This window comes from Bactrocera tryoni, chromosome 1 (genome assembly GCF_016617805.1).
Source record: "Bactrocera tryoni isolate S06 chromosome 1, CSIRO_BtryS06_freeze2, whole genome shotgun sequence".
Classification (NCBI taxonomy): Eukaryota; Metazoa; Arthropoda; class Insecta; order Diptera; family Tephritidae; genus Bactrocera; species Bactrocera tryoni.
This window is the reverse complement of record NC_052499.1, coordinates 76,305,333-76,331,446: the sequence shown is the minus strand read 5'-3', so window position 1 is coordinate 76,331,446 and position 26,114 is coordinate 76,305,333. Positions and strand designations below refer to the sequence as shown.

General features: G+C 32.9%; 2 protein-coding genes across 6 annotated transcripts in view; one reads left to right on the top strand and one right to left on the bottom strand.

The window, feature by feature from the left end:
- The window catches only part of LOC120767607 (transcription factor IIIB 90 kDa subunit), a 40,834-nt gene extending 15,346 nt beyond the window's left edge, over positions 1 to 25,488 (bottom strand). Inside the window, exons 1-2 of the mRNA XM_040093760.1 lie at positions 24,745 to 25,488; positions 24,561 to 24,665 (exon numbers count right to left, since the gene is read on the bottom strand). Of these exons, the coding sequence (XP_039949694.1) occupies positions 24,561 to 24,665; positions 24,745 to 25,186 (547 nt within the window). The 5' untranslated portion in view covers positions 25,187 to 25,488. The remainder of the gene's footprint in view (positions 1 to 24,560; positions 24,666 to 24,744) is intronic.
- LOC120767575 (BTB/POZ domain-containing protein 6-B) lies at positions 658 to 22,562 on the top strand. Of its 5 annotated transcripts, none has more exons than XM_040093727.1 (7): positions 658 to 1,082; positions 15,024 to 15,595; positions 19,951 to 20,481; positions 20,555 to 20,702; positions 20,769 to 20,985; positions 21,053 to 21,510; positions 21,573 to 22,562. In XM_040093727.1, the coding sequence occupies exons 2-7, from the start codon at positions 15,196 to 15,198 to the stop codon at positions 22,114 to 22,116; spliced, it is 2,298 nt and encodes a 765-aa protein (XP_039949661.1). In that variant the 5' UTR covers positions 658 to 1,082; positions 15,024 to 15,195; the 3' UTR covers positions 22,117 to 22,562. The 5 variants fall into 5 exon arrangements, with proteins under 5 accessions (XP_039949661.1, XP_039949653.1, XP_039949683.1 ...); XM_040093719.1 differs by having other exon boundaries at positions 659 to 1,082; positions 20,552 to 20,702; XM_040093749.1 differs by lacking the exons at positions 658 to 1,082; positions 15,024 to 15,595 and adding an exon at positions 18,468 to 18,869.
- Positions 25,489 to 26,114: the final 626 nt, after the last annotated feature.

Here is a 26,114-nt window from a genome sequence, read left to right as displayed (position 1 = left end):
AAATATTTTCTATTAAAAATTTTTTTTTTTCTAAAAAATCAAATATTTAAATAAATTTTTTCAATATTTTTATTAAATTAAATCGGCTCAGAAAATTTAAAATGCTTAATCCGTAATTTAAAGGTCTTTTATACAAAGACATTAAGACATATTGTCAAAAGAATAAAAGAAATTTCTTTTAGCAAAAATATTTTAATTACATTTTTTTTATTTTTTAACAATTTAATAAAGGTATTTACTTAATAAATTCACTTTTGAGTAAGGGTAATTAATAAATTATTAAAAAAATTATTTCTAAAATATAAAATTTTTTCTTTATTATTTTTAAAATTTTCTTGAACTTCTAAGAAAATAATTATTGTTTATATTTTTTATAAAATTTTTCAAAACATTTATAAATAAAAACATTGTTTTTTAATACGGTAACGCCGTTGCTAAACACACACTGCTCACACTCCATTTCTGAGCTCAGCATAATTTCGTGCTCAAGGCGAAACCACAACTCAGGCACAACAACAATAACAACAACAGTGACCAACTTCAAAGTCACGACGACGATCGCAGCGACAACGCAAAAGTCAGCAACATTTTGCTGTTGTCTCAGCATTGTTCATAACGCAAACGTACGTTGACTCGAGCGAGTCGTTGGTTGGGCGATCGGTGGATGGCGCGCGCAAATCAATCGCTTTAAAAACGAAATTCGCTGTGAACACTGTGGCGAAGTGTTTAAGTGCGAAACAAATAATAAAAGATAAAATTAATTTTAACAAAAAAAAAGTGTAAAATAGCAGCAAAGCAAAGCGCCAATTCGCGCACAGCTGACTTGTATGCGCCGGTGCGAGCGAGTTTGAAACGAAAAGTAAATAACAAAAGCAAATTAGTGTCGAATCGGGTTGAGTGCGTGTGCGCATGCGTACCTATGCATTGTAGTAGACGTGGTCAAGTGCGTGAAGTGCAGCGTCCATATGACAGACAGTCGGCCGAACGGTCGATTTGGCAGCCAATTGCTTAAATAGATATACAAAGCGATATTGATACGATTTTTACGCGTGCATAGAGTCAATGCTACACGGAACGAACGGGTTAGTTGGTGTGATGATTACGTAGTGTTTGCATTTCTATATTTGTTTATAAGTCATTTGATATGTATGTCTGTATGTATACTTCTATGTGTGTTTTTCGAGCAATATTGATTTGAGTGTGGTGTTGTTGTTACAATGCCTTGGCATGTGGTGCTAAACGTAACAAAAATAATAAGTGTCATATTGCTTATATAATAAAAACACAATATTATGATGATGCTTACTAACGGTTAAAAACATATAGAAATTATATAAAACGGTGAATTAAAGAAAATATGCATGTAATACATTAATTAAATGCCTTACAAATGAGTGAAAAATATTATTCGTAAATTTCGTTAACCTTTTTACAGGATATAAACATAAAATTGTGAGAAAATTTCACTATATAAATACGCTTAGTAATTAAAATTAAATTTCACTATACAAATGCTCTTAATAAATAAAATTTATATTAAGTAATAAATTAATATAAATTTTTAAAAAATGTATGTATATTAATTAACAAATTAAAAAACAAGAAATAGTTCAAAAATAAATTCGAAAAACTCGACTTTTAACAACAAAAAAAAATAAAATAAAGTAAAATAGAATAAAAAAGTTAAAGAAAAAATTTTAATTAAAAAAAAATAATTAAAAAAAATAAAATAAAAAAATTAAATAAAAATAACAATATTAAAAAAAATAGTTACATACAAAAATGAAATAAAAATAATAATAATTGAACACTAAAGCTATAGAGCAGCCACTATACAAAAAAATTAACCTCTTTTGATAAGCACATTGAAGCAGCAGGGAAGTCCCAAAAAACCAGTTTGAAAGAGTAGAGTGAATTACCAATGAAATATAAACGCTGATTGTTGATTATATTTGAAGCAGTAAAGTGATTGTAAATTAAAAAAAAAAATATGATGACAGTCAGCAAAAGAATCATTTTTTTGTGGCGCCCAAAAGTGTTTTTTTTATAATTTTTTTTTAAATCACTTTCCATTTTATTTTTGTTATAAAAGTGGAATATACTAATTTTCATAATTAAACACTCGGCTATACAGAAGCAAAAATTTTTTTTATTTGCTATTCCTGGTGGTTTTATTAAAAAAAATAAATACTTTCTTCATTAACTTTCAACAAAAAAATTATACACGCATTGAGTGCCTCTGTAAAAGAAGTGAAGTGAGTTTCCTAAGTGGAGTTTACACAAAAAAATTGCTTCATTTGCAGCTCAAACTTCCGCTTCGCCATATAAAATGTAGTTATATGAATACGTTTGTGTTTTGTTTCAAATTGTTAGTTAGTATAAATGCAACAACAACGTCATATGCAATAAAATAAATCAGAAAGTGTTAATTGGTGTCTTTGCAAGCACATATAAGTAGTTCTGTTGTGGTACAAACGTGTTTTCATATGTGCCGTTCTTTCAAACGCTAAATAAATTATATACTATTGTACAAACGAAGCTATTTAATATTAAAAAAAAATACATTAAGAATTTAAATAGAAAGACCGCAAAACAATTTGGCACTAGACACAAATTATTTAATTAAGAAATGAAGGGTTGGAGATTTCAGAAAATTAACTCTAAATCGAGGCACATCACAAGCAATAATATGAAAGATTAGTAGGCATATATATTGAAATACCCGGAAATTGTAAATAAAATGGAAAATATTTAATTATTCATCCACGAAACACTTTTTATAAGCACTTTTTGGGATGGCCGGCCTTCAGAAAAATTTTTTTTATCTCTTCGATCGACTGATGATTGTTGACTTGTTTGCAAATCAAACGCATAAACCAATGCATTCTTGGCAGCTATAATGCTCTCCATGAATGTGAGATCGAAATTAGCACGATAAAGCATGTCCAAACCTGTTTGCGGTTCTTTAAACAAAAAAAAATTCAGCTTTATCGGGATGAGTCGAGGAAGAACGCGTTTTATTCGAACGAACTCGCGAGAGATGTCGAGCTCTCTTCGTATATCGTCCTGAATGAGGTATGACTTCAACGATCTTTCGACCGCTAGAAGTCTTTGTACCACTCATAGGCTTGAGTTTTTGATAAAACTGAATCACCGTAAGTCTTTTCCAATATTCGCAACGATTTCGGAAACGAAATTTGATTAGAAATATAAAATTTGAGACAAATTCTTTGTGCTATGTTAAAACTCTTTGCATTTGTTAAGAAATATTTGTTAGATCTTGACTTTCCTTTCACTGTTAGGTATTGTATTTATTATAGAAAAAGTAAATAAATGATATTGTACATGCATATGTGACTAAAAATACTTTAGGCCACTAAAAATCTATTTAAATTATAAACAAAGAAATAAAATCCAGTTTAAAAGCTAGAAAAAGTTTAATTTTGGGAAAATTTGTGGTTAGAAAAAAAATGTATGCAAAAAGAGACAAAATATTAGAATTAGAAGTAGAGTTTATAAGCGATTCTCTTCAATATTTGTATAAAGCTCTCGTTTGTCAAAGCTAAATTTTATCAAATCGAAGCGACTAACTTAATAACAAATAAATATATACTTATAGTAATATATAATACATATGTATAAGTATTTCAGTAACTAAATCGATAAACGTTCAATGGTATACTATAAATAAAAACCGGCAAAGTCAAGGTGAGTACAAGCAGGTTTTATTTTCTAACAATCAATGCTACATACTGCTCAGCTTCTTCATGAGACTCGTGGAGCAAACACCATTTTTGGCGATGAGTTAAAGGTCTTCGTGCGTTGTCTTTCTTTTCAAAATACGTTGACAAAATCACGTGGCAATTTACCACATCAAATATGAGTATACATATTTATATTTGGTTGAAGGTAACTGTGCTTATACATATGTATGTGAGCCCTTGAGCTATGTTTTGGACTATGGTGTGAGTATATATTTGGAATTAATGAATTAATTAAGAATTGGAAAAGGTTAAAGACGTTTAACATATGTGCATAAATTAGTGGCAGCATTTTTTTACGCATATGGTAGAATTCACCAAATACTGATTATGCAGATAACGAACTATTTATGTAACCAGAGAAATTTCAATATTATATGGACATTTGTACATATGTTTTACAATGTAGAAAGAGTTCTTGAAGTTCAGAAAAATATAAACAAACACAAATGTTGAATATTTAATAGGTTAACGCTGTGTTGCAGTTGTGAAGTGCAAGAGATTCAAAACCTTGGACTTTTACCGTTATTATCATGCGTAGAACTTGAAGTTCTCAAAATCGAAAGAAGCAGTTACAATTTTTCAGAAACCGTATATAAGCGACGTAAATTATGTATTAATACTGCTGTGTAAGCTGTCTTCGTTTCGCCAAACGTTAAAAAGTGGCGAACCGAACGCACTACAACAGCTTTTGTAACAGATTGACAGCGTTAGCCATGTACATGATGGGCTGACATATCCTCTGACACATGCACGATTGGGTTGCGTTTCATTATTTCCGCGCTAAATAACATTTTGTAAACTCCCTGTATTCCAGCAGTGTGAATGTCTTAAATCTTTTATAAACACTTATGTTTTTTTCTGTCTCAAGCTTTTAAAAAAATTTTTATTTTAATTTTTATCATTTAATATTGTATAGGCAAACTCTCTCATATAGAACCCAAATAGCTTATTTTATAATTGCTCACAAAAAGAAATTCCAAACAAAAGAGCAGAAACTAAGGATACCGAGAAGAGAAATGGTAAATCAATAAGGTTTAGGCCATATGATCAAAATTGACCCGGACTGGCACTACATTACATTTTCATGTATTTTACATACAACTTTTTATTATCGCAGAATTGACCAGGTTTATGACATATGATCAAAAATTACCTGGACTGACACTACATATTCATGTATTTTACAAATCTATAAAATCGCCTTTCAATATAAGAGAAAATACAAGGATATCAAAGCTTAATCAAATTTCGCACACATTTTTTATAAGCCTCAATCATTAACAGAGGTGGATAGACGACTCACATAAGACAAGTTTACGATGACTTCACGGCCTTCATTGAATACTTTGTGCCGCGCAAATACTTGTATTCGTGATAAAGTATACTCCCTAAAACAATTCTGCAACATTTTCAACGATTTTGTACACATGATTTCATTGAAAACACATAATTTCAAGCAAACTTGTTGTTCAATTATTTTTTTTTTTATGACAAACTTTTCGCATCGTAAACAAACAGCTGCCTAACATGCACCAACTGACATTGGAGTTTGAACTTCGCAAGAACATAAAAAAGGTGGTACCAATCTAGGAAAAAATATTTGTAAAATTTTAACAAATTATACGGTTTGCGCGAAGCAGTTTAAATAGAACAGTCCCGAACAATTTTCATGATACGTAACCAAAACTATGACACTTTAGTTAAAGAAGCATTTTTATACTAAAAAATTACAAATCGTCACCTATAATGAAAATAACGTATAATCAAATAAATTGAAACTGAGTTCATTATTGTTTACGATTCACTACATCATATGACATATAAGTAGCATAAAATTTTTAGCTTCCGCTGTCAGATATAAACAATATACAACCAAAACACAAATTTTGTTTCTATGAGTGCTTTCTATTCTATCGTTTTTCCGGCGTCTGTAAATTTATGTAAAGTGATGTTACGTTATTTTGAATTTGAGGTGACGAAATATTCCTACTTGAACACTATTTTCCGAACATTTTCAATTAGAGAACCTTCACTTTACAAATATTTCCCATACAAATATTTATTCACACACACACACTCATAAGTGATATATTAATTTGGTAAACACAATATGTAACGTTAAATAGTATGAGTATTAGCAAATCATTAATTTTGTTGCAACATGACTTTAAGAAAAATCGACAATCAACACTTTAATCACATGATCACATGTGCCAGCGAGTTCGAGTGCAAGTGTGAGCAAAAAATGGTGTATGTTAGGCAATGAACGGCGTGAAAATGCAAAGGGCCCATTCGACAGCTGTGATTAAGCAAAAATTTAACGGTTTTCTAATATGTTCTGCAGTTTTTGCGACGTTCGGGCGCCAAATTACTCAATGTCGTTGCGGCACTCCAAGTCAAATCGATCAAATGATTTGGGTTGTGGACAAAAATTGTAACTGCTATTGGCGCAAATTAATCGCTCAAGTGTAAAGCGCAACTATAAAAATTACAAATACAAATACAACAAAAATATAAATGAAAAAACTCACTTAAAACACAGTAAACACTGGTAATGGGTTAACGACAGTCTAAGTATGCATGTTTGTATGTGTGCAAGGTTTGAGTTTAGTACCCTATAAATAAGATATATACGATGAAATAGTTGTTATGATGCTTTAGGTTCAGAAATTGATGTTGAGTGTGCATTAAGTCATAAACAAGTCACGCTTAGTAATATTTCATAATGGAATTGCTGTTATGAACAAGAAAAGGAACATGCTTTAGTGGGTGTGAAATTGTTAAGAAAAATATGTTCTTTTCTAATTAAAAACTTGTAATATATTTCAAAATTAATATGAATTAATAATTCGAAAGAGTTAGTAATGTGCGACATTGTAAATCGGTTGATTTACTGACATTTAGGTCGAACAACTTGTTGTACTATAACTTAGATTACGTTATGTTAGGTTAGAGGGCTGATCGATGATCGCACGTGGACTGGTACATGAAGCCATAGAAAGAAATAACTCCTGTGTTCAAACTTACAGATTGGCTTCCATTCCCACCAGCTCGGTGGGATGTCTGAAGGTATGCGCTCCTAAGTATTTTAATCTTGCTAATAGGGCAATGGCCTGTTAAAAGCCCCACAGCTAGAGAGATGCTATTGATAGCGAGGTTAGGCACTCCTCGACCAACCCTGAACGCCGCTCTGCTATCTGAGTGAATGGTCACTTCACTAAAGGGGGCTTCACTCCTGAGCAGCAGATCTATTGCTACCTCAATGGCTGCAACCTCGGCTTGGAAAACATATACATATACTATAACTTACTAAAAGGTGTTTTCTATAAACAATATTAAACTAATATTATTAGTAGTAGGTGGGGTGAGAGAACCAGAATCCATAACATATTATGGTATATGAAAATTATAAATGAGGTTAGTTCTTTCGGGCTGATTTGCTCTTCTCGTCCATATATTTGTACATTTGAGCCAAAACTAGACCATAACCATAGACCTTTACTAATTATTTATCAGGGACTGCCAGGTCAGAAAATTATATATAATAATATTATATATGACTCTCAAGCTGTTATTTTTACTATTGTTGTGTATGATCGATGAAATTGCTTGAAGTTTTGAGTTTCTAACGGAATCCCAGCTACGTCGTTGAAAATGTTGCAGACGTATTTGATGGAGTCGACTTCATCTTGAACACAAGTATTTGACGGGCAAAAAGTATTCAGGAAAGGTTGTTAAGTAATCTAAAATCGGCTTATGCGAGTCCACATCTTTTAATAACGATAGCATCGAAACTGTGCTTGATAATCGTCGTGTAGGCATCAGAGTAACTGCAGAGGACTCGCTTATGGATTGACTCAACACATTCTCACTATTTTTTTCGGTATGAAGAGTGTTTTCTGGACTCGGACCAGAAGAACGACGTTGAGTAAAGGTCGCAAAAGCGATGTTTCAGGACGTAGCTGAAGATACTACATACATTCATCACTACTGGAGACAAAATGTTGGTTTATGAATAGGACCTCCTCGTCCTATTTAATAATCTAGCGATTTGTGATCCAAAGAATGAAATGGGCGGAAACCGAAAAACCACAATTCGCTAAAAGCAATAAAAGTTATCCCAACCGAGGCTAACAACTTTTATCTTTTTCTTTACTGAAGTAGACACGGCTTACGCGGTTATAGCCGTAAGCTCAATCAGCGGGTTGTGCGCTGACTTTGCGACCTGTCATGTAAAAAACGCCCCCCAATGAAAAGAAATAAACAGCTTCGGAAGCTAACAACCTGTGTGTGGAAATTGGGATTAAACGTGGGCAAGCTGAATTGGATGAGGAACTTATTTTTACAAAAAATTGTATAAAAATACGTGAAAATTTGGTTGATTTTTTTAGGAAGTTCAAAGGTCTTTTTTGTAGCACAAAGGAATCTTCCAACCGATCTTTTATGTATATAATGGAAGGTAGAAGAGACAGTACTTTTTGAATTACTCCCACCGCTGCATTGGCACAGTTAGCTGTAGAAATGCAAATAAATAATGTCAACAGTGCAACGACAGTTGTAATACGCCAATTGTGCGACCGGTATGTGGGTCGTACGTTTTACAACAACACTTAAATCGACTGCAGAAAGCAAAAACAAAAACGCCACAAACGGCCAAAACATCAATTAGCAATTAGGTAATGGCCAAGAGGACAGGTGACGAAATGGTGTTATGGTCAACATTTTGCATGAAAATCAAAGCATGAGAGCAAAAACGAGAAAGGGCGCCAAGTGAAGACAACAACAATAACAAAGCTGCAAATGCAGGTTTACTTTCGGTGGGAAATTTGGAGATTGCGAGCAAGTTTGCATGTAATTATAGCAATAAAATAAGAGAAGAGATGAATTTATATGTAATTAAATGGGAAAATGCGAAAAAGAGGAAATAAAAAAATAATAATTCATAGACGAAATTTATAGTTTACAAATGGAGTACAAATGCAGCTGGGTGAATTTTTGTTGGTCACACTTGCTGCTGTGCTTTGTGTCATTAAATAATATTAAATAATCATCAAAGTCGTATGAAATGATTACTGTAGGCTTTTTTGCTATTTTTATTATTATTTTATATTTAAATACATATATGTATGTATGTATGTATGTATATAATTTACTTTTCATTTGCGCGGCGTGCACCTTTAATGAGCGAGATGACGCGCTGTAATTAGCGTTGGCGACTCTTAGACACCGGCTACATCTTCATTTAATTTCTACACGTTAACTAGCTGTACGTAATCAACGAAATTTATGTGAATAAATATTTGTACACACATACCAATAAACATGAGTGCTTATATAAGCATGAATTTCAGTCAACGGATTATACAATTGAATCGGATAATAAATGGCAAACAAAAAATTGGTTAATGGGTATGCCGGTAGGGCGTTAGCAGTTAATACCACTGCTGATATGTATGTATGTGGGATAAAACCGTAAAAAAAACAAATAATTACAATTGCGCATGCGTACCAGGGTGCGTACGGACAGCGCGCGATTTAAACGATTCAAAAACAAAAAAGTACGCACAAATTCACAAATTTAAAGCTAAAAGCGTTTATGTGTTACTCCATAACAACAAAATGCAAAAAAAAAAATGATTGCCGGAAACTAAGTTGGCATACCAATAACATCTTCTTAGCAACACTGCCACTGCCGTTCGACTACTAATCAGGCCTCTGCATATGCATTTAATGTATTTCAAGCACATACATATGTACACAGATACATACATATACATATATGTAGTTGTGTAAAGACAGGCGAAATGGGCGGAGAGGTGAGCGTGAAATTGCACGCGCCTGGCATTATAATTCGATTGGGAAAAAATAAAGAAATAATAAAAAAATTATTTGCGACTATTTGCTAGGAAAAAAATACGGAATGGCAAGCAGCAAACGGGAGTGCAAAATGTACGCAGATAAATAAAAACAAAATAAATCAAATTAAAAAATAAAACAATATTAGAAAAACAAGAAAAACGTTACCTTCGGATCCACTGAATCCATATACCCTTCACAGGTGAATTTTTTATAGCATAAGAAGATATAAAAATATCGGTCAGTTGTATGGCTGCTGTATGATATAGTTGTCCGATATCGGTGGTTCCGACAAATGAGCAGCTTATTGAGAAAGAAAAGGGCTTGTGGAAATTTTCCGATCTATATGTCAAAAACTGAGTGGCTATTTCGTGTATACATATGTTTACAGGCAGGTAAACACTTATACTATATATGTATACTTTATAGGGCCTTTGACTTTTTCTTTTGGGTGTTAGAAATATAGTGGAAATCTAAAAAAAAATCTTAATATACCCTGTTCAGGGTATAAGTATTAAAAACAGAAAAAATATATATATTATAAAAAAATAAAAAAAATAAAATAAAAAAAAATTTAAATAAAAAAACATAATTTTTCTTGCGTCACAGCCATCGCTGCCGCCACACACTCGATGACGAAGAATAATGATGGCTTTGGGCCACTGAAATGTGATGACGTTTTTGTTAATGCCCGCAAATTCACATTCCCTTTGCATTTTCTTTTCATTCACACTTTGTTACTACAATTGGTGCTATTGTTTCGGCCCCACGCTGCTCTCAGTACCGTATAGTCACGGCGAAAAAATCATTTTGCAGACACATTTATAAACGTACATATGCAGAAATGCGAGAAAAAGTTGGAAGGCGTTGCATAATTCATATGTGCAAGCGCCAGCATCAACGCTGCTTTTCGCCGTCATGAGGACGGACATTAGCAACGGCGGCTGTGGCTGTGTCAAGCCACCAGCAGTGCCATCCATGGCACATCGCTTCGGCAAACAATAAAACCTTTTTGTATAACAGTAATAGAGCTTTTGCATGTACTTTGCGACACTTGCTGTTGCTATTGTTTGTGTTGGTGTTGGCTACCGCTGCTGCTTGAGATGACGTTGAAAACGTTGGTACCGTATTTATATATGAAAATATTGAAATGATGACGAAAAAGTGCAGATAATAAATAAGGTGAACAGAGGTGTATTTTTTTTAATTTTTTTTAACTTGTACCTTTTTTTCTTTAGTGCTCAACACTAACTACTATTTTTATTTTAGTGTCTTATTTATTTTTTGTCAAAAAAAGTGCAATTTTTTACAAAAATCACTAAGCGACACTATGATTAAACTATTTTACAGTAATTTAACGACTGTGATGTTAGAGGCTTTTTTTTTGCTAATTTTGGGATGCTAAAACCAAAAAAAAAATCTTAACACGTAGGATTTTTTGTGTTATAGTCAAGAGGTGTGTGGTCTAACAACCACCATTTATTAAAATGACGAATATAGAGCTGTACGTGATGGAAGGTTTTTGAACTCAAATTCGTAATCAAGACACCCCAAATACGCCACAAACCTCTTGGCACATCCGTAGCAAATTTTTCCTTCAGTTTTGTTGAGTAGTGTTATCTTTAGAAGAGGAGTGGTACGGCTGCAATCTCTATCAAGAAATGTTAATTGGATACCTTAAGGGACGGTCCGAATAGTCTGCATAACCATCACAGTTGAGTATAAGTACCCCGAACGAGCTCGAAATTATGTATATCTGACCAAGCAATTGACTAGAAGTATTGTAGGGAATACTTTATGATGACGCGACAATTAATAATTCCTTATTTATTTTTCGATTCACGTTTAATGTCTTCAATTGACTCAAAACGGTTTCCCCCAAGCGGTCGTTTGAGTTTGCTAAATAGACAGAAGATATTGGTTGAAAATTTGGCAGAAATCTCACGATGAATTAATGCAGTAAGCGACGGTGCATTAGCGTGGTGCAGAAACCAAGAGTTGTCGGCCAATAATTCCGGCCGATTTTTACGTATAGCTTCACGCAAACGACACATAAAACTAAAATAGTGTTTCTTGTTGACATTTTGACCACATGGAAGGATTACCGAGTGTAGCACATCTTGATAATCGAAGAAAAATGTCAACATGATCTTGATTTTTGACCTGCTTTGACGTGGTTTTTTTGGCTTCACCTCACCTTTCCCACTATATTCGGCCGATTGATCGTCTGTTTCTGGGTCGTAAGCATAGATCCACGATTTATCGCCAATAATACTATGTTTCGTGACATCCTAGCAGTCGGAAAGAATTGTTTCACAGACGTTAACGCGATGCAGTTTTTCGAAAAAATTGAGTGATTTTGGAACCAATCGTGCTTTCATTACTCTCAGGCCCAAATGATCGTCCAAATGGTATCCACTGATCCTTCTGATATTCCAACGATGCCAGAAGGATCTCTGATTGCGTCGATTTTCAATCATTATTTGCTCTATTTTATTGGCGTGTTGATCACGAGTTGATGTTTATGGCCGTACTGGACGTGGTTCGTCATCAACTCATCCTCGACCTTCTTTTAATAATTTCTACCAATCAAAACATTTACTCGCGACAAACAATTATCACCGAAGGCCACCTCCAACATTCTGAACGTTTCGGTACCAGAAATTTGATTCCGCAGACAAAATTTAATGGAACTTCTTGATAACTTTACTTATCTTAAAAATCGCCAGCATATGCATTTGGCACAGATATCACTGACAGTCATGCCAACCTAGAAAAAAATATTTTGACGAATTGATTTTCGCCCAAAATTTAAATTAAAAAGTCTTACTATTTTTTGCTAACATTCATTTTTTGTCATAACTTTGATAATCAATTTAGATTCTCTTTGGAAATGTTTTTTCTGCATTCCCATATTTATGGTAAGTTTTTGATAACAAGCAATAAACGGTTCAAAAGTAAGTAAACTTAATAAGTTTAGTAACTTAGTAATAATTATATACGAAAACAATGCAATTTACGATAATGCTTTAATAATGATTGTTATATAATGATGGTTTAATTACATTCAAAACCAATTACAGATACTAAGCGAATGAAGTTGTAATTGAATGTTTATTTCAATATTTTTATTTGCCCATCTCCTTTCTATATGTATTCTAAATAGTTCCTGACTTACAATAGCAAAAAAACAAGCTTCTTTTAAATCATTGTTTTTTAAACTATTAGACACCCACGCAAATTGGCAGCATTAAATGGAATTTAAATAAAAGTTTGTAACGAATTAATTTATTTTTCGTATACAATCAGTTCCTTAAAACGTATCATTACTGGTGGGAGCTGGGTTTATGAATTTGATGTCGAAACTGTTCAACAATCTAGCGTATAGCGCTAAATAAATGAGCTGAGGCACTTAAGGCTTATACTCGTATGAAGTGTGTAGAAAATTAGATTTAGCATTGGCATGATTTCATTGGCTTCGAAGCAGCCTATTTTCAAGACGATAATAAACATTTTTATTAAAATATGTTTTTTTTGTCAGTTCGTTTCAAATTTGATCAGATGATACAAGCAGTTTAAGTTTTGCCGCACCAAAAAGGCTTCTCTCAAAACAGTGTTATTCAAATATTTATCCATAAAATACCGTACTACATATGAATCATACGATCATTTGACTTGCAAATTTTATTGTAAACTAAAATGTTTAAAAGAGTTCTGAATAAAATGAAATTTGAAAAAAAAAAATTTTTTTTGAATAAAAAAATATTTGAAATTTTTTTACTTCTATTTTTGACCAATTTTCATTATATTTTCCAGTAAACAGTAAAGCTAAACAAATTTTACCGTTATCTTAAAAAGCTTCAAAGATAATTTGGTTCTGCCTTCGTTATATCAATATCTACTAAGAAAGCTCGACATTAACTTTTGTTTGTTTGCAGCAGAAATTAGTTGACACAGATATAAAAACTCCGAAAAAAGTTTAACGTTCACATAAATAATTTAATTAATTTTCCTTATTTGCTCCCGTTTTCGGCGTCTGTTACGTAAAAAGAAGTGTGAAGACCACGAAAGAAAATATAAATTATTTTACATTATTTTACACTTGAAAATACAAGTACAACACAATAAATGCGGAAGAAAGAAGAAACAGGCGAAAAATGTGCATGGTAATGAAATACCAAGCAATACAAATTGTAAATAACGAATGTAATGAGTACGGCTAAACAAAACCAAAATACAAATATCATCATATCGGATATAAGATTCATACTAAGTAGTCAACGTATGCAATGTAATCGCATATGTATGTATGTAAGCACGCAATTTCCTGCAACAAGAAAAGCCAAAGCGAGGTGAGGTGAAAGTGGCCGAAAACGGATTTGAGAAAACATGAAACTACGGTCAAAAATTGGCGTATCGATGCAGTACCAAGCGTTTATATGTGTATATATGTAATATAAATTCATGTATATATTATATATAGTATAAATATATGTATATATAGTATATTATATACGCAGGGAATGCGGGAATGTGAAATGGAAAACATAATCGCGGAAAATATGATCAAAACAAACAATGAAATGATATGTAAGCAAGAAACAAAACAAAAAAAAAAAACAATATAACCAAAAAATATTATAAAACAAAACAAAAATAAAAAAAAATTTAATTAAAGCAAAAAAAAATAAGAAAGGAAACCGAACATTTCATACTCTTATTTGCAACAATTAAAGTCGAGTCGGCGTGGTTTTAGTCCGATTTCACTCAATTTCAAACTGTAACATAGAAGAGTCAAAGGAATGTTATGTGCCGAATTTGGTTGAAATCGGTTTGGTCGGGTCCCGAAGTATGTGATTTCACGAAAAAGTAGGCGGTGCCACGCCCATCGTTTAATTTTGATTCCGGCTCCTTTAAAACTCTCTTATACCAAAGCGTAGGTTAAATTTAGTATCTTGAGATAAAATTACCGTTATGTTATCGCTTGCGCGGACGGACAGAAAGACAGTCACTCGGAATTCAACTCGGCTTATCATCCTGATCATTTATATATATTATACATAACTCTATATCTATCTCGATATGTTTTAGGTGCAGCAACATGTTGCGAGAATATAAAAAAAAAACAAAAAAAAAATAATAAAACATGTTAATATATATATGTATGTAAAACTATAAAATAATAAATAATACCACTAAATGTGAAAAAATCAACCAAAGAAAATTGCAAATCAAACAAAATACTGCAATGTCACCCATGAACTTAAAGAACAAGTAATTTGTTTCAAAACTAAAATCAATACCATAATATACATACAAACAAACACACATACACTTGTATTTTTTGATTATACTAAAACACACCAATTTAACACTCAAAATGTATCTCTTTTCTGCTTTCAGATCGCTTTTGAAAATATTCTCACACACATCCACACATACTCGCCTACCCACTAGGAACAAAACACAAGCACAACTGCCAAGCTTCAAACAAATCGTGATATATAAATTAGAAAACTATGCAATTTAGTTTTATAACGTCGACGACGCTTGTCTGCGGTGCAGCGCGTAGAAGATGATCGAAGCCTTTGCCAATAGTTTGGGTAGTCATTTGGGGCGACATCTATTCTACTGGGCAGCGTCCCAACCGGAAGTGAACGGTCTCAACCTGCGTCTCACCGAGCTAATCAACAAATTCCACGGTCCACTTGAACGTGGCGTTCAAGTACTGGACCACCTGCTAACACTCGAGGAGGAGGACTTCAACGGCCACTGGGGCAGCGCGTATCGGCACAGTTATGAGCCCGAATATGCGAGTGACGATGGCAATCAGGAAGTGCTTCAACACTCAGCCAATAGTCGTGAAATGCTGTTACCGGTCGCAACAACAACAACGACTACAGCTGGTGTGTTAGCAGTGCCAAGTGGAAATAATGTAACGAATAACAACCGCATCTCCACCTCAAATCCAAATAGTGAGTTCAATGAAATTTCATATACATACATACATACATATAGGCAAAGTGTGAAATTAACAAGTTTGTGAACCTTGGATTAGTTGCTTGTGTGTTTATGGAAGTAAAATATCGAAAAATCAAAGTTAGCACATTTAAAGTTTCAATGTGCAGACAAATATATTTATTTCACTATATACACTCATAAATATGTGCATGTTTATCTATTTGTTTGTAGATATATGCATATGTACGTGTGTTTGTGTTATCGGAAATTGGTAATGAAATTGCTAGAGGTCAACAACTTTTTTGACAGCATTTAGCCAAATATTTAGCGTCTTCATACTAGAAAAGCTTAGTAGTCAAAGTGGCCATCGAAGATGACGGTAATAAAGAACTTAAAACTATTAACGAAAAATGTAAGCAAGCCTTGGAAAAAGTTATAATAATATTAGTAAACCAAAAGCAGTTAACACAGTATTTTTCCAGGTTCAATTTTAGGCCGAAGTTTATAATATAAAATATTAATAAAATGAATTAAAAAAAATTAAAAATTAAAAAAAACAAATTAAATTTAAAAATTAAAAAAATTATTTAAAATTAAAAAAAAAAAACAATTATTAAAAAAAATTTAAAACTTTTAATTCATCAAAAATTATTACAAATTCAATACAGGTGATAAAAAATAATTTGCCATGTGTCTTTTTTTGGGAGAATTCATATTTTTTTATTATTTTTTTCAAACACACAAAAGTGCGAAAATTTGAAAAAAAAAAAATTTAATCTTATGAGAACTTTATACAAAAGTTCATAATTAAGTAAAAAAACGCAACAATTTTTAATCATCCATGATTCGTTCAAAACAAAAATTTAATAAAAAAAATTGTTTATAAAAATTTGATATTCCAAAAATTTAATATAAACCCAAATTTTTTTCACAAGTAATGCCGGATACCTTCTATCTCTATCGCATAGAACAGCTTTATACATTAAAATATTGTGAAAATGTGCTGTAGATGTACATACATACATACTTTTTGTTGTAATCTTATTAATTTTTTTTATTTGGTTTAATTAATTTATTTTATTTTTTTTATTTATTTACTTTAATCAAGGCTTCTTTAATCTTTATTTCATTTTATTTTTTCTTAATTATTATTATTATTTTACTTTAATTTAATTTTCTGTTTTTGTCTTCTGTGATATTTTTAAGTTATTTTAAATCAGTTAGTTTATTTAAATGTAAAAAAACACATGAAGCAATTTTTTCGAATCTGTTTTGGCCATTGTTTAACTTTTGAAGCAAATCGGAGCGATGATCTAATCGGTAGTATAATCAGTTTGTTGTAATCTTAGGAAATATTTTTTAATTTGGTTTTATTTATTTTCTTTCGATATTTTATTTTAATCAAGGTTTCGTTATGTATCTTTTTATTTTAATATTTTTTTATAATTAATTTCTTTTTATATTTACTTTTATTTAATTTTCTGGGTTTGTCTTCTGAGATATTTTTTAATTTTCTTAAGTCTGTTAATAAGATCAATTAATAATCTTCCACCTACAAGTCTTCAAGAACATGCATACAGCCTACAATATTCTCCGGTGTGATGGCGTGGAGCACTGAAGGCCATAAATACAAAAATGTTAATTATTTATTACTATCTTAGCAAATTAAATAATCAAATGGATAATTTTGAATATAAACATGATCTGACAATGAAAAGCGAGCGATTTTTTCCAAATAAGGAAATAAATGCGTAACAAAAAAGACTGTAAAAAACTCATCGAGAAGTCTCTTCAGACACATTAAATGCATTATTTGCTTTTAAACACTCAAGCATTCAAACTAAAACACTTTGAATGTCAATGGACTACAAGTGGTTAAATTGTGTTGAATTGACAATAGTAAATGATAGTTAAGAGTCGTTAACAACAGTTAATTCATTACAAAATTTAATTTCATATAGCTAAATTAATTTTATTTTCCTTTGAATGCTTAAAACAATAATTAAAAAGAAGTAAAGTTAAATTGTGACGTAGCCTTTAGTTGGATATTCAAAATTGAGCAATAAAAATTCAGCAGAAAAATTGATGGAATCAATTGATAAAATTAAATTAATCACATTAAAAAATTTATAGTAAAATTTTGTAATTTCAATGTTGTAACTGTTTGAATGTATGTATGTATATTGTCTGATTAAACAAATAACTGTCAAATTGCTTATTACTGCAATAGACATTGTTCTTTTTAAGTTCCGAACGGAAGGCACGTAATATGCGGATATGGAAAGTCCATATACATATACCAAATGATGAACACAATGTGAACATTTACAAACAAACATATTCATAAAAATGTATATCAAAATTTACATGCATGCGTATGAGACAATATAAAAACATTAGAAAATCAAGCCTCAGGAATTGAAAGCGAACCTCGAAAACGTTTAATAAGGCGACTTGACAGAGTATATACATATATACGATTTTTGTCGTGTTTGTAACAACAACAAAAGTTGCAAAAAATATTAATTTTAAATTATATGCTTTATATTACAATATGCCATCAATATAATACATACAATTTTAAATAATTTTCAAAACTTACTATTACCGACTTAAGACCTCAATAGCTGAACTGAAGTTAATCTAAAATATTTATTTGAAAACAGCATGCAACTCTTAAAACTGACAATAATGTTTTCTCTTTCATACACATGCGACTCCAGTACGTAAAGAAAACACAGTTTAGCAACGTTGCCATGTCGTCAAAATAACTTATAAGCAATTATTTCAAGCATTTCAAAACACATCGCCACAAAACTAGCGCAAGCAAAACTTATTTATTGACAAGTGGCATCACTTAAGCTCCAATTGCCTTTTCTCTCAACCACCAAATTCGCAGAACAGAAATGCAACCTAAATGCAAGGGAAAATTTATATTGAAGTGATATGAAAATGGCAGCTATGAAAATCAAGGAAAAAAGTGTCGATAAATGAATTTTAAATTGTAAAAACACAACAGAATTGTTGTAAAGTACCAGGAAAGACTGTGGTGCTTTGAATTATTATGTTAAATAATATTTTGTGCGTGTTTTAGCTGCTCTAGTGCATACTTGTGAAACTTTTTTCAAGTTTTTGTGTATACTTTTGTTCGCCACAACCAATCATATTGCAAGTCCTTGAGCGCAGCAATATTTTCAATGGCGAATAACAATAGACTTTCGCTAAAGTCGATTAATAAGCGTAACCAGGAGGCGATGTCGCATTCACAAATGAATGCTTGGATAAATGGTATGTGTATGTAATTGTTGGACAGGCTCTTATGAATACTTCCTTTCTAAAAATAACTACCAAAATGTTTTTGTTTCTTTATTGTCTTGCGTGCTGGTGGAGTAGCGGATATTAAGTGTGCATATTGATTTTTTTTATTAATCCTTTGCATTTTTCCGTTTTTAACTGATCAAATGTGCATTTTTTAATAAAAAAAAAGTGCAGGTGATATAATAGGTTAAGTTTATAGGTAAATCGTATGCAGAAGGTTTTGGTTTTAAATGTATACAAAACATCTAAAGATTAAAAAAATAATGAGGCAATCGGGAGCATGCCGTGCGGTCTGGTTAATAATATTTCTATAAGCAACAATATCTATTGCCTTGCAATAATTCTTAAAAAGTACTTGATACGTAAAGTATGTATTGAAAAGTTCTAAAACAAAAACAAGCGAAATGTACGAAATTTAGCACTATTGTTGGCTTCTCTGCAATTTCTTACAACTTATACAATTCTTAGAACAAACCGTCGATAACGGAACAATCGGGTTATAACTATTCTTAAACTTTTAATAAGAATAAAATCAGTAACCATTTTATTTCCAATTTCAATCCACAAATAACTGCGTATGTGGTCAACTTTCACTGATAAGAAGTTACATTATTTTTCACCACAATGCAATTTTACTCTTTCCCCAAAATCATAATAAAAGTCAAGTCGACTTCGAGAAATACGTCAAACATTTCAAGTATCTCGTATCTGTCACAACAAAATAAAGGAGAGCGAACATTTTTTGAAATAATAATGAAAATTTAGTGATATACATAAATAGTTAGAAGATAGTGAAGTTAGCATATTTATTTAAATATATATAGTCATATACACGTAAATACATACATACATATGTATTATGATGAGCAGAAACGCAAACAAGTCAGTGACGACGGGTAACAAATCGGCAAGAGGGAATTTCGATTTTCGAAAATTATTTCGCACTAATACGACTAAATCAAATTGTAAACATGCACGTGTGTTATCTACATTTCAAGTTCACTAATCTATATACTCTACACATCTTTGTTTACAAATATTGTGTTTACAGTGGAAACACTAAACAATGGTAATGGGCTATTGCTATCGCCGCCACACAACAATTCTGCAAATAATCACCATCAACAGCAACAACAACGAAGCGCCATTGCAGCTGCAGGTGCCGGCGCAGCAACGGGTGGTGGCGTCGGCAGCAGCGGCGGAGGTGGCCCTACCAGCGGCAGCGGTACCGCAACTGGCGGTGGTGAGCATAATATACAAATAACCCAACCAATCAGCGCACCATCATCGCCCCTAGCGTCGCCTGGTGTTATTACCAGCTCGGCGCTTTTCTGTTTGCCATCGAGTTCCTCAGGTGTTACGTCAGGCGGTAGTAGCAGCAGCAGTGGCGGCGGTAGTGGCAGTGGTTCGTATGTGTGTTCAGCCGGTGCTGCAAATCAAATAAGTAATGCAGCTATGAATGCGGTCGACACAGCTGATCCCAACTGGCAGGCCACCAAAGCGACGGTGCTGGAGCGGAACGCGGCTATGTTTAACAATGAATTGATGTCGGATGTCAAATTTGTTGTGGGGGGAGAATTCGGTATGTCTTGAGCATAATTTTGTTTAACATTTCAAAAAGTTCATGTGTTTTTTTAAATTATTTACATCAGCAGATTGTGTACAAACAATACCGGCACACAAGTACATCTTGGCCACGGGTAGTTCGGTGTTTTACGCTATGTTTTATGGCGGTCTGGCCGAGAATAAACAGGAAATTAAAGTGCCTGATGTGGAGCCATCGGCGTTTCTAACGCTGTTAAGGTAATGCTGAGCAGCAAATTGTGAAGTTCAAAGGAAAAATTAATATTTTTTTTTACATTCATGCAGATACCTATATTGTGATGAGATTCAATTGGAACCTGATAACATATTGGCCACTTTGTATGCAGCCAAAAAGTATATAGTGCCACATTTAGCGCGCGCCTGCGTCAATTATTTAGAAGTCAAATTGACGGCAAAAAACGCCTGTCTACTTCTCAGTCAATCGCGTCTTTTCGAAGAGCCCGAGCTGATGCAGCGTTGCTGGGAAGTAATCGATGCACAAGTGCGTAACGTAACCTGAATTATTACTATACTAATCTCACTAACTGTATTCTATTTGTTGTTGTTAGGCCGAAATGGCGATTAAATCTGAAGACTTTGTCGACATCGACCTCAAGACATTCGAGTCGATATTGTCGCGTGAGACGCTCAACTGCAAGGAGATACATCTCTTTGAGGCAGCGCTCAATTGGGCTCTGAATGCTTGCCAGAAGATGGGCGTTGACGTGACGGCACCGAATAAGCGCAGCATGTTGGGTCAAGCATTGCATTTAATACGCATACCGACCATGACGCTGGAAGAGTTCGCGAACGGCGTCGCACAGACGGGCATACTCACATCACAAGAGACTATTGATATATTTTTGCATTTTACCGCACAATCAAAACCGCATTTAAGTTTTCCTACACGTGCGCGTGCAGGACTCAAGACACAAGTATGCCATCGCTTTCAGTCGTGCGCTTATCGCTCCAATCAATGGCGTTATCGCGGCCGTTGCGATTCCATACAATTCTCTGTGGATCGCAGGTTTGTACTGGTTACTAAAGTAACGACTATTATGTGCATTAAAAATTACATTTTGTTTGCAGAATCTTCATTGTCGGCTTCGGCCTTTACGGTTCCTCGACCGGTGCTGCTAATTATAATGTAAAAATTGAATTGAAACGTCTGGGACGCACGCTCGCAGAAAACGATACCAAATTCTTTTCGGATGGCTCAAGCAACACATTCCACGTATTTTTCGAGAATCCCATACAAATTGAACCCGAGTGCTATTACACCGCATCCGTCATACTTGACGGCAACGAACTGAGCTTCTTCGGCCAGGAGGGCATGTCCGAAGTGTGCATGGGCAATGTAACTTTCCAGTTCCAATGCTCTTCGGAGAGCACAAACGGCACCGGTGTGCAGGGCGGTCAAATACCAGAACTGATATTTTACGGGCCAACAACTGTAACGGCATTAAGCTCACCAACTAACTCACTGTGTCCCACACCAATTGGTGCGGGCAGTAGCGGTGGCGGCGGCACCGGTGGTGGCGTTTCGAATAGCGGTGGCTTACATGTAAATTGTGATGACTTATTGGGTAGCGGTAGCAGTGACGGTGGCGGTAGTGGTGCATTGAGCGCATGAGAAATGTTCGAAATTTGCAAGAGCGATGATGCGGAACTCTTTTGAGCAGTGCGTGCGTAACAAATAATGGCAATCTATGGTTTTTCAATGTGAAATTTACAAAGAAACTATAATGATTAAATAGTTTATACATAAATACATACATATAAATATATATGTAGTAGTGGCAAGTGAGCGAACCGACAACCAAATACAATTAAATACAGGCAATATTTACAAATACATACATACAATGAAAGGAATGCAAGCAATGCCAAAATGTAGGTCATTGCAGGCAAATTGTTTTCCGCAGAAACTAAAGTTAAAGTTGGACATGTATAGTAATGCAATTGAAAGTCATAAAACGTATGTATGTGTAGGGAACGCACTTCCTTCGTTTGTAGGAGATAAGGTTAGGGGGAAAAGGCAATCAAATTTGATTAAACAAATTCTAAAGGCACAAAAAATACTAACAAAATCTGTAACTAATATTACACACGATTTTCAAAGACTTGTAGAATGTAGAATTTTTGAGAAGAAAACGTACACAATAACCTGGGAAATGAAGTAAACAAAAAAGCAATTGCATATTACAGACATACCTACATACATATACGAATTCATACATAAAAAAAAAACGAAAACAAAAAGAAAATCAAAAACAAAAGAGAATTTTACAAAACAAAAAAGGAAGTTATGTATTTATCTAAAATATATCCTGTTGTATAACGGCACAGGGTCAGGCTATTAGGGCGAAAATGTTTAAAAAGTTTACATGCATACAAATTAACACATACACATACTATATACAATTACATGAAAACATATACATACATATATAAATGCATACAAGGCATATATTAGTACTTTTTCCACTAGTTTTTTCATATACCCAAAAGAAATGCGAGAAACAAAAGTATACTTATACTATATTCATACTATATACGCAACTATAATGCAAAAGTAATGATATTACAACTCTTTTTGCCTAAATAACATTACATATTGTAGTAATAATGAGTTGAATTTGCGAGTAATTACGAGTTTCATTAGTAATGCAATACATTTACGAAAATACATAGTACATTGAAAAGGGTTTGCACGCATCACAGTCGAAATAATCAATTAGTATTCACGTAGCATATTAGCGTTTGTCCTGTATACATGGACATAATCATTATGAATATTGGAATATTTTATGCTTTTTACTATGATAGTTAACGCTTTATGGATTGTTTAACTGTATTTCCTTTCAACGCCTTGCATTTGTGCTAAATATTTTTCAAGCGCCTTTTTTTGTTCTCATTTTCCGTGGTTGTGTTGCGTTTTAGCATTAAGAGAAGAGGCGAATGGCCAGTAATGAGTTAACGCAGCAGTTTGGTGGAGTGTTGGACTTATGTATATTGCAACTGCTATTTGGCTGAACTATTTGTGCTTTTTTGATTTTAAAGATAAGTTATGACTTTTTGTACTATTATCTATATAAAGGTATGTACTTTTTTAGATTTTTCACTGCTAAGGTTTAGTTTTTTTATCTACTACAATCTGTCGATATTACCTTTGAATAATATTTAATAAAAATCTTTAAGATTACTTTAAAATATGTGTTTTTGATTTATTGTGGAAAAATTTTGAAGGGTTGGCATCCTGAAAAAAACTAAAAACCTGAAATAATTGAAACCAGAGCTATAATATGACTAAAGACTATCAATATGAAATCCAGATCTCGAAATTAAAAAAAAATAACACTTTTTTATAAAAACAAGAAAAACATTAAGTTTAGAAGCTATAATATTTTCAAAATAAAAAAGTTTATATATAAGAACTTGATTTAGATCAGTCAGTTTGTATAGCAAGTATATGCACAGTAATCGTATGCCGAACAATTATTTGTTACAAATTTCGTACAGATACCTTGTCAAATAAAGAATATAACCTTACAAAGACTTGAGCTTGACCAATCAGTTCATATGACAGCTATGTTTATGCTATAATAGGTTGTTGTTGTTTTTTCTGTAGCGATAGAAATCTTTCGAGTTGGCAGTTCTTGGCCGGATAAAGTCAGGGTTGCGGTTACGTAGACACGCATGTCGTGGGAAGGGTGCTGTTATGGGTCAATGTCGGCGGTTCCGATAAATGAACAACTTTTTAGAGACAAAATTATACACACATAAAAGAGACGGACCGGTGAACATAGCTAAGTTGACTCAGCTCATCATGCTGATGATTTATATATGTATTCTATGAGATCTCCAAGTCTTCTTTTGAATGTTAAAAAGTTTATGGTAAGCTTAATATACCCCGTTCAGGATAAAAAATATTGGTAAATCACCGCCTATGTATAAAAAAATTGTGACGAAAAAACGTTACTTGTTTTCGTTTAGGAAGCTAAGCAGAACACCTAATATACCTTTACACTTTGTACTATTGAATTTCTAAAATAAAAATATGTTTAAAAGACTCACCGACAGATGGAATGTTGATGCATAGTGCATTAGATAGCTTCAGATAAGTACGACCCAATTCATAGGAGCAAATTTGTTGCACATCACTGATGTCAATCAGCAAATCTATAGCGAACAATAAAAAATAAAACACAAAACACAACACAAAAAGTCCATAGTACGGCATTCGAATTTGTGTACTTACGAGATGTGCCCTCCGTGCGGCAGGTGATGTAGACACAGGCGGCATAAATGTGCGTGCTCTTGCGTCCACGCGTTAAATGCCGTGCTAAAGCCATTTTAAAGAAATTCAATGCCGTATCAATATAATGCTGCGTTAATTGTAGTTGCTGACACAAATGAGTTATTTCTTTTTTTGCTTTTTTAATGGTCACTTCACGAGATTCCGTGCCGGAACCGACTTGAAATTTACCATAACCGTAATTTGTCGCACCGCCGTTCGATTCCGCGGACACAAATTGACCAATCGCCGCCGCACCATGGCCAATTTCTTCGAATTGTATTTCGGATACAATGAGCGAATCTTCTAACACCGAACCGCAATTGGTACAAACGGCATCGCCACGTGCATTGTCTTCCTCGATATCGGTAGAACCACAATTGCGACACTTTAAACCAGACGACATTTTATTGTACCGTGCGTGTGGATTTCGTTATTTGTGAAGTGATTAAAGCTTTAGTATTTATAACACAAGTTTATTTATACTTTTACTTTTTATTTTAATAAAACTGATTGTAGTATATGCTTACATCAAGCAAAAGCTTTTGAATATCGAGGCCTGTTTCACTACATTAATTTGAGTATTATGTGTTCATACAAAACTTTATTTCATATATGATTCGCTTTAAATTAACTTTTGTTTATATATTTTACACAAAATATGCATTTCAAATGCACTTTTAATCAATTGTACACATTCCAACGTTTACCAAGTCGAAGGATTGAAATTTGTCAAAACATTGTGGGGCATTGTTATTCACATTTGTTGTTGTGGGCATTATTTACATGTGATGTTTCTTCAGGGTTGCATTTTTCAGATTGTTAAAGATTTATTGTGAATACTAAAAGATTTTGTATTCTAATATATATATTTTTATTATTTGAAGTTATAAAATAATAAAAATATTATTATTTTTTTCAAGTAGCTTAGTAATGTACAGCGAAAATTCGATTAAGCAATCGATAAGTAGTTTGTTAAATAGGGCACATTATAATTTTAAGCCAAATCATAATAAAAATTCTCGTCTACCATACTAGAGTGATATTGGGTTGCTTTTATATATTAATTTTACTGTTATAGAATTTTGAACATATTCATGTTATACATTTTATTAACTTAATTCATGTTATACATAATTAAAAATATTTAATTTATTAAAAATATTATTACATTTTATTAAAAAAAAAATTACAACAAAAATTTACTTTCTCGCGACTTTTGAATCGAGAGAACGTTGAAGACATGCCTAGTTCTGAACGATCTTCGACCTCTTCAACTGTTAAAAATATTACAAAAGGGAAGGATATGGAGCTTAAAAATGGCTAGACAAGTG

Excerpts from the sequence above, each read along its gene's own strand:
- LOC120767575 (XM_040093719.1), top strand. The coding sequence starts at position 15,196 with ATGATCGAAGCCTTTGCCAATAGTTTGGGTAGTCATTTGGGGCGACAT. Across the intron at positions 20,703-20,768 it reads GCGTTTCTAACGCTGTTAAG|ATACCTATATTGTGATGAGA; the intron begins GTAATGCTGAGC and ends ACATTCATGCAG. Across the intron at positions 20,986-21,052 it reads GGGAAGTAATCGATGCACAA|GCCGAAATGGCGATTAAATC; the intron begins GTGCGTAACGTA and ends TGTTGTTGTTAG.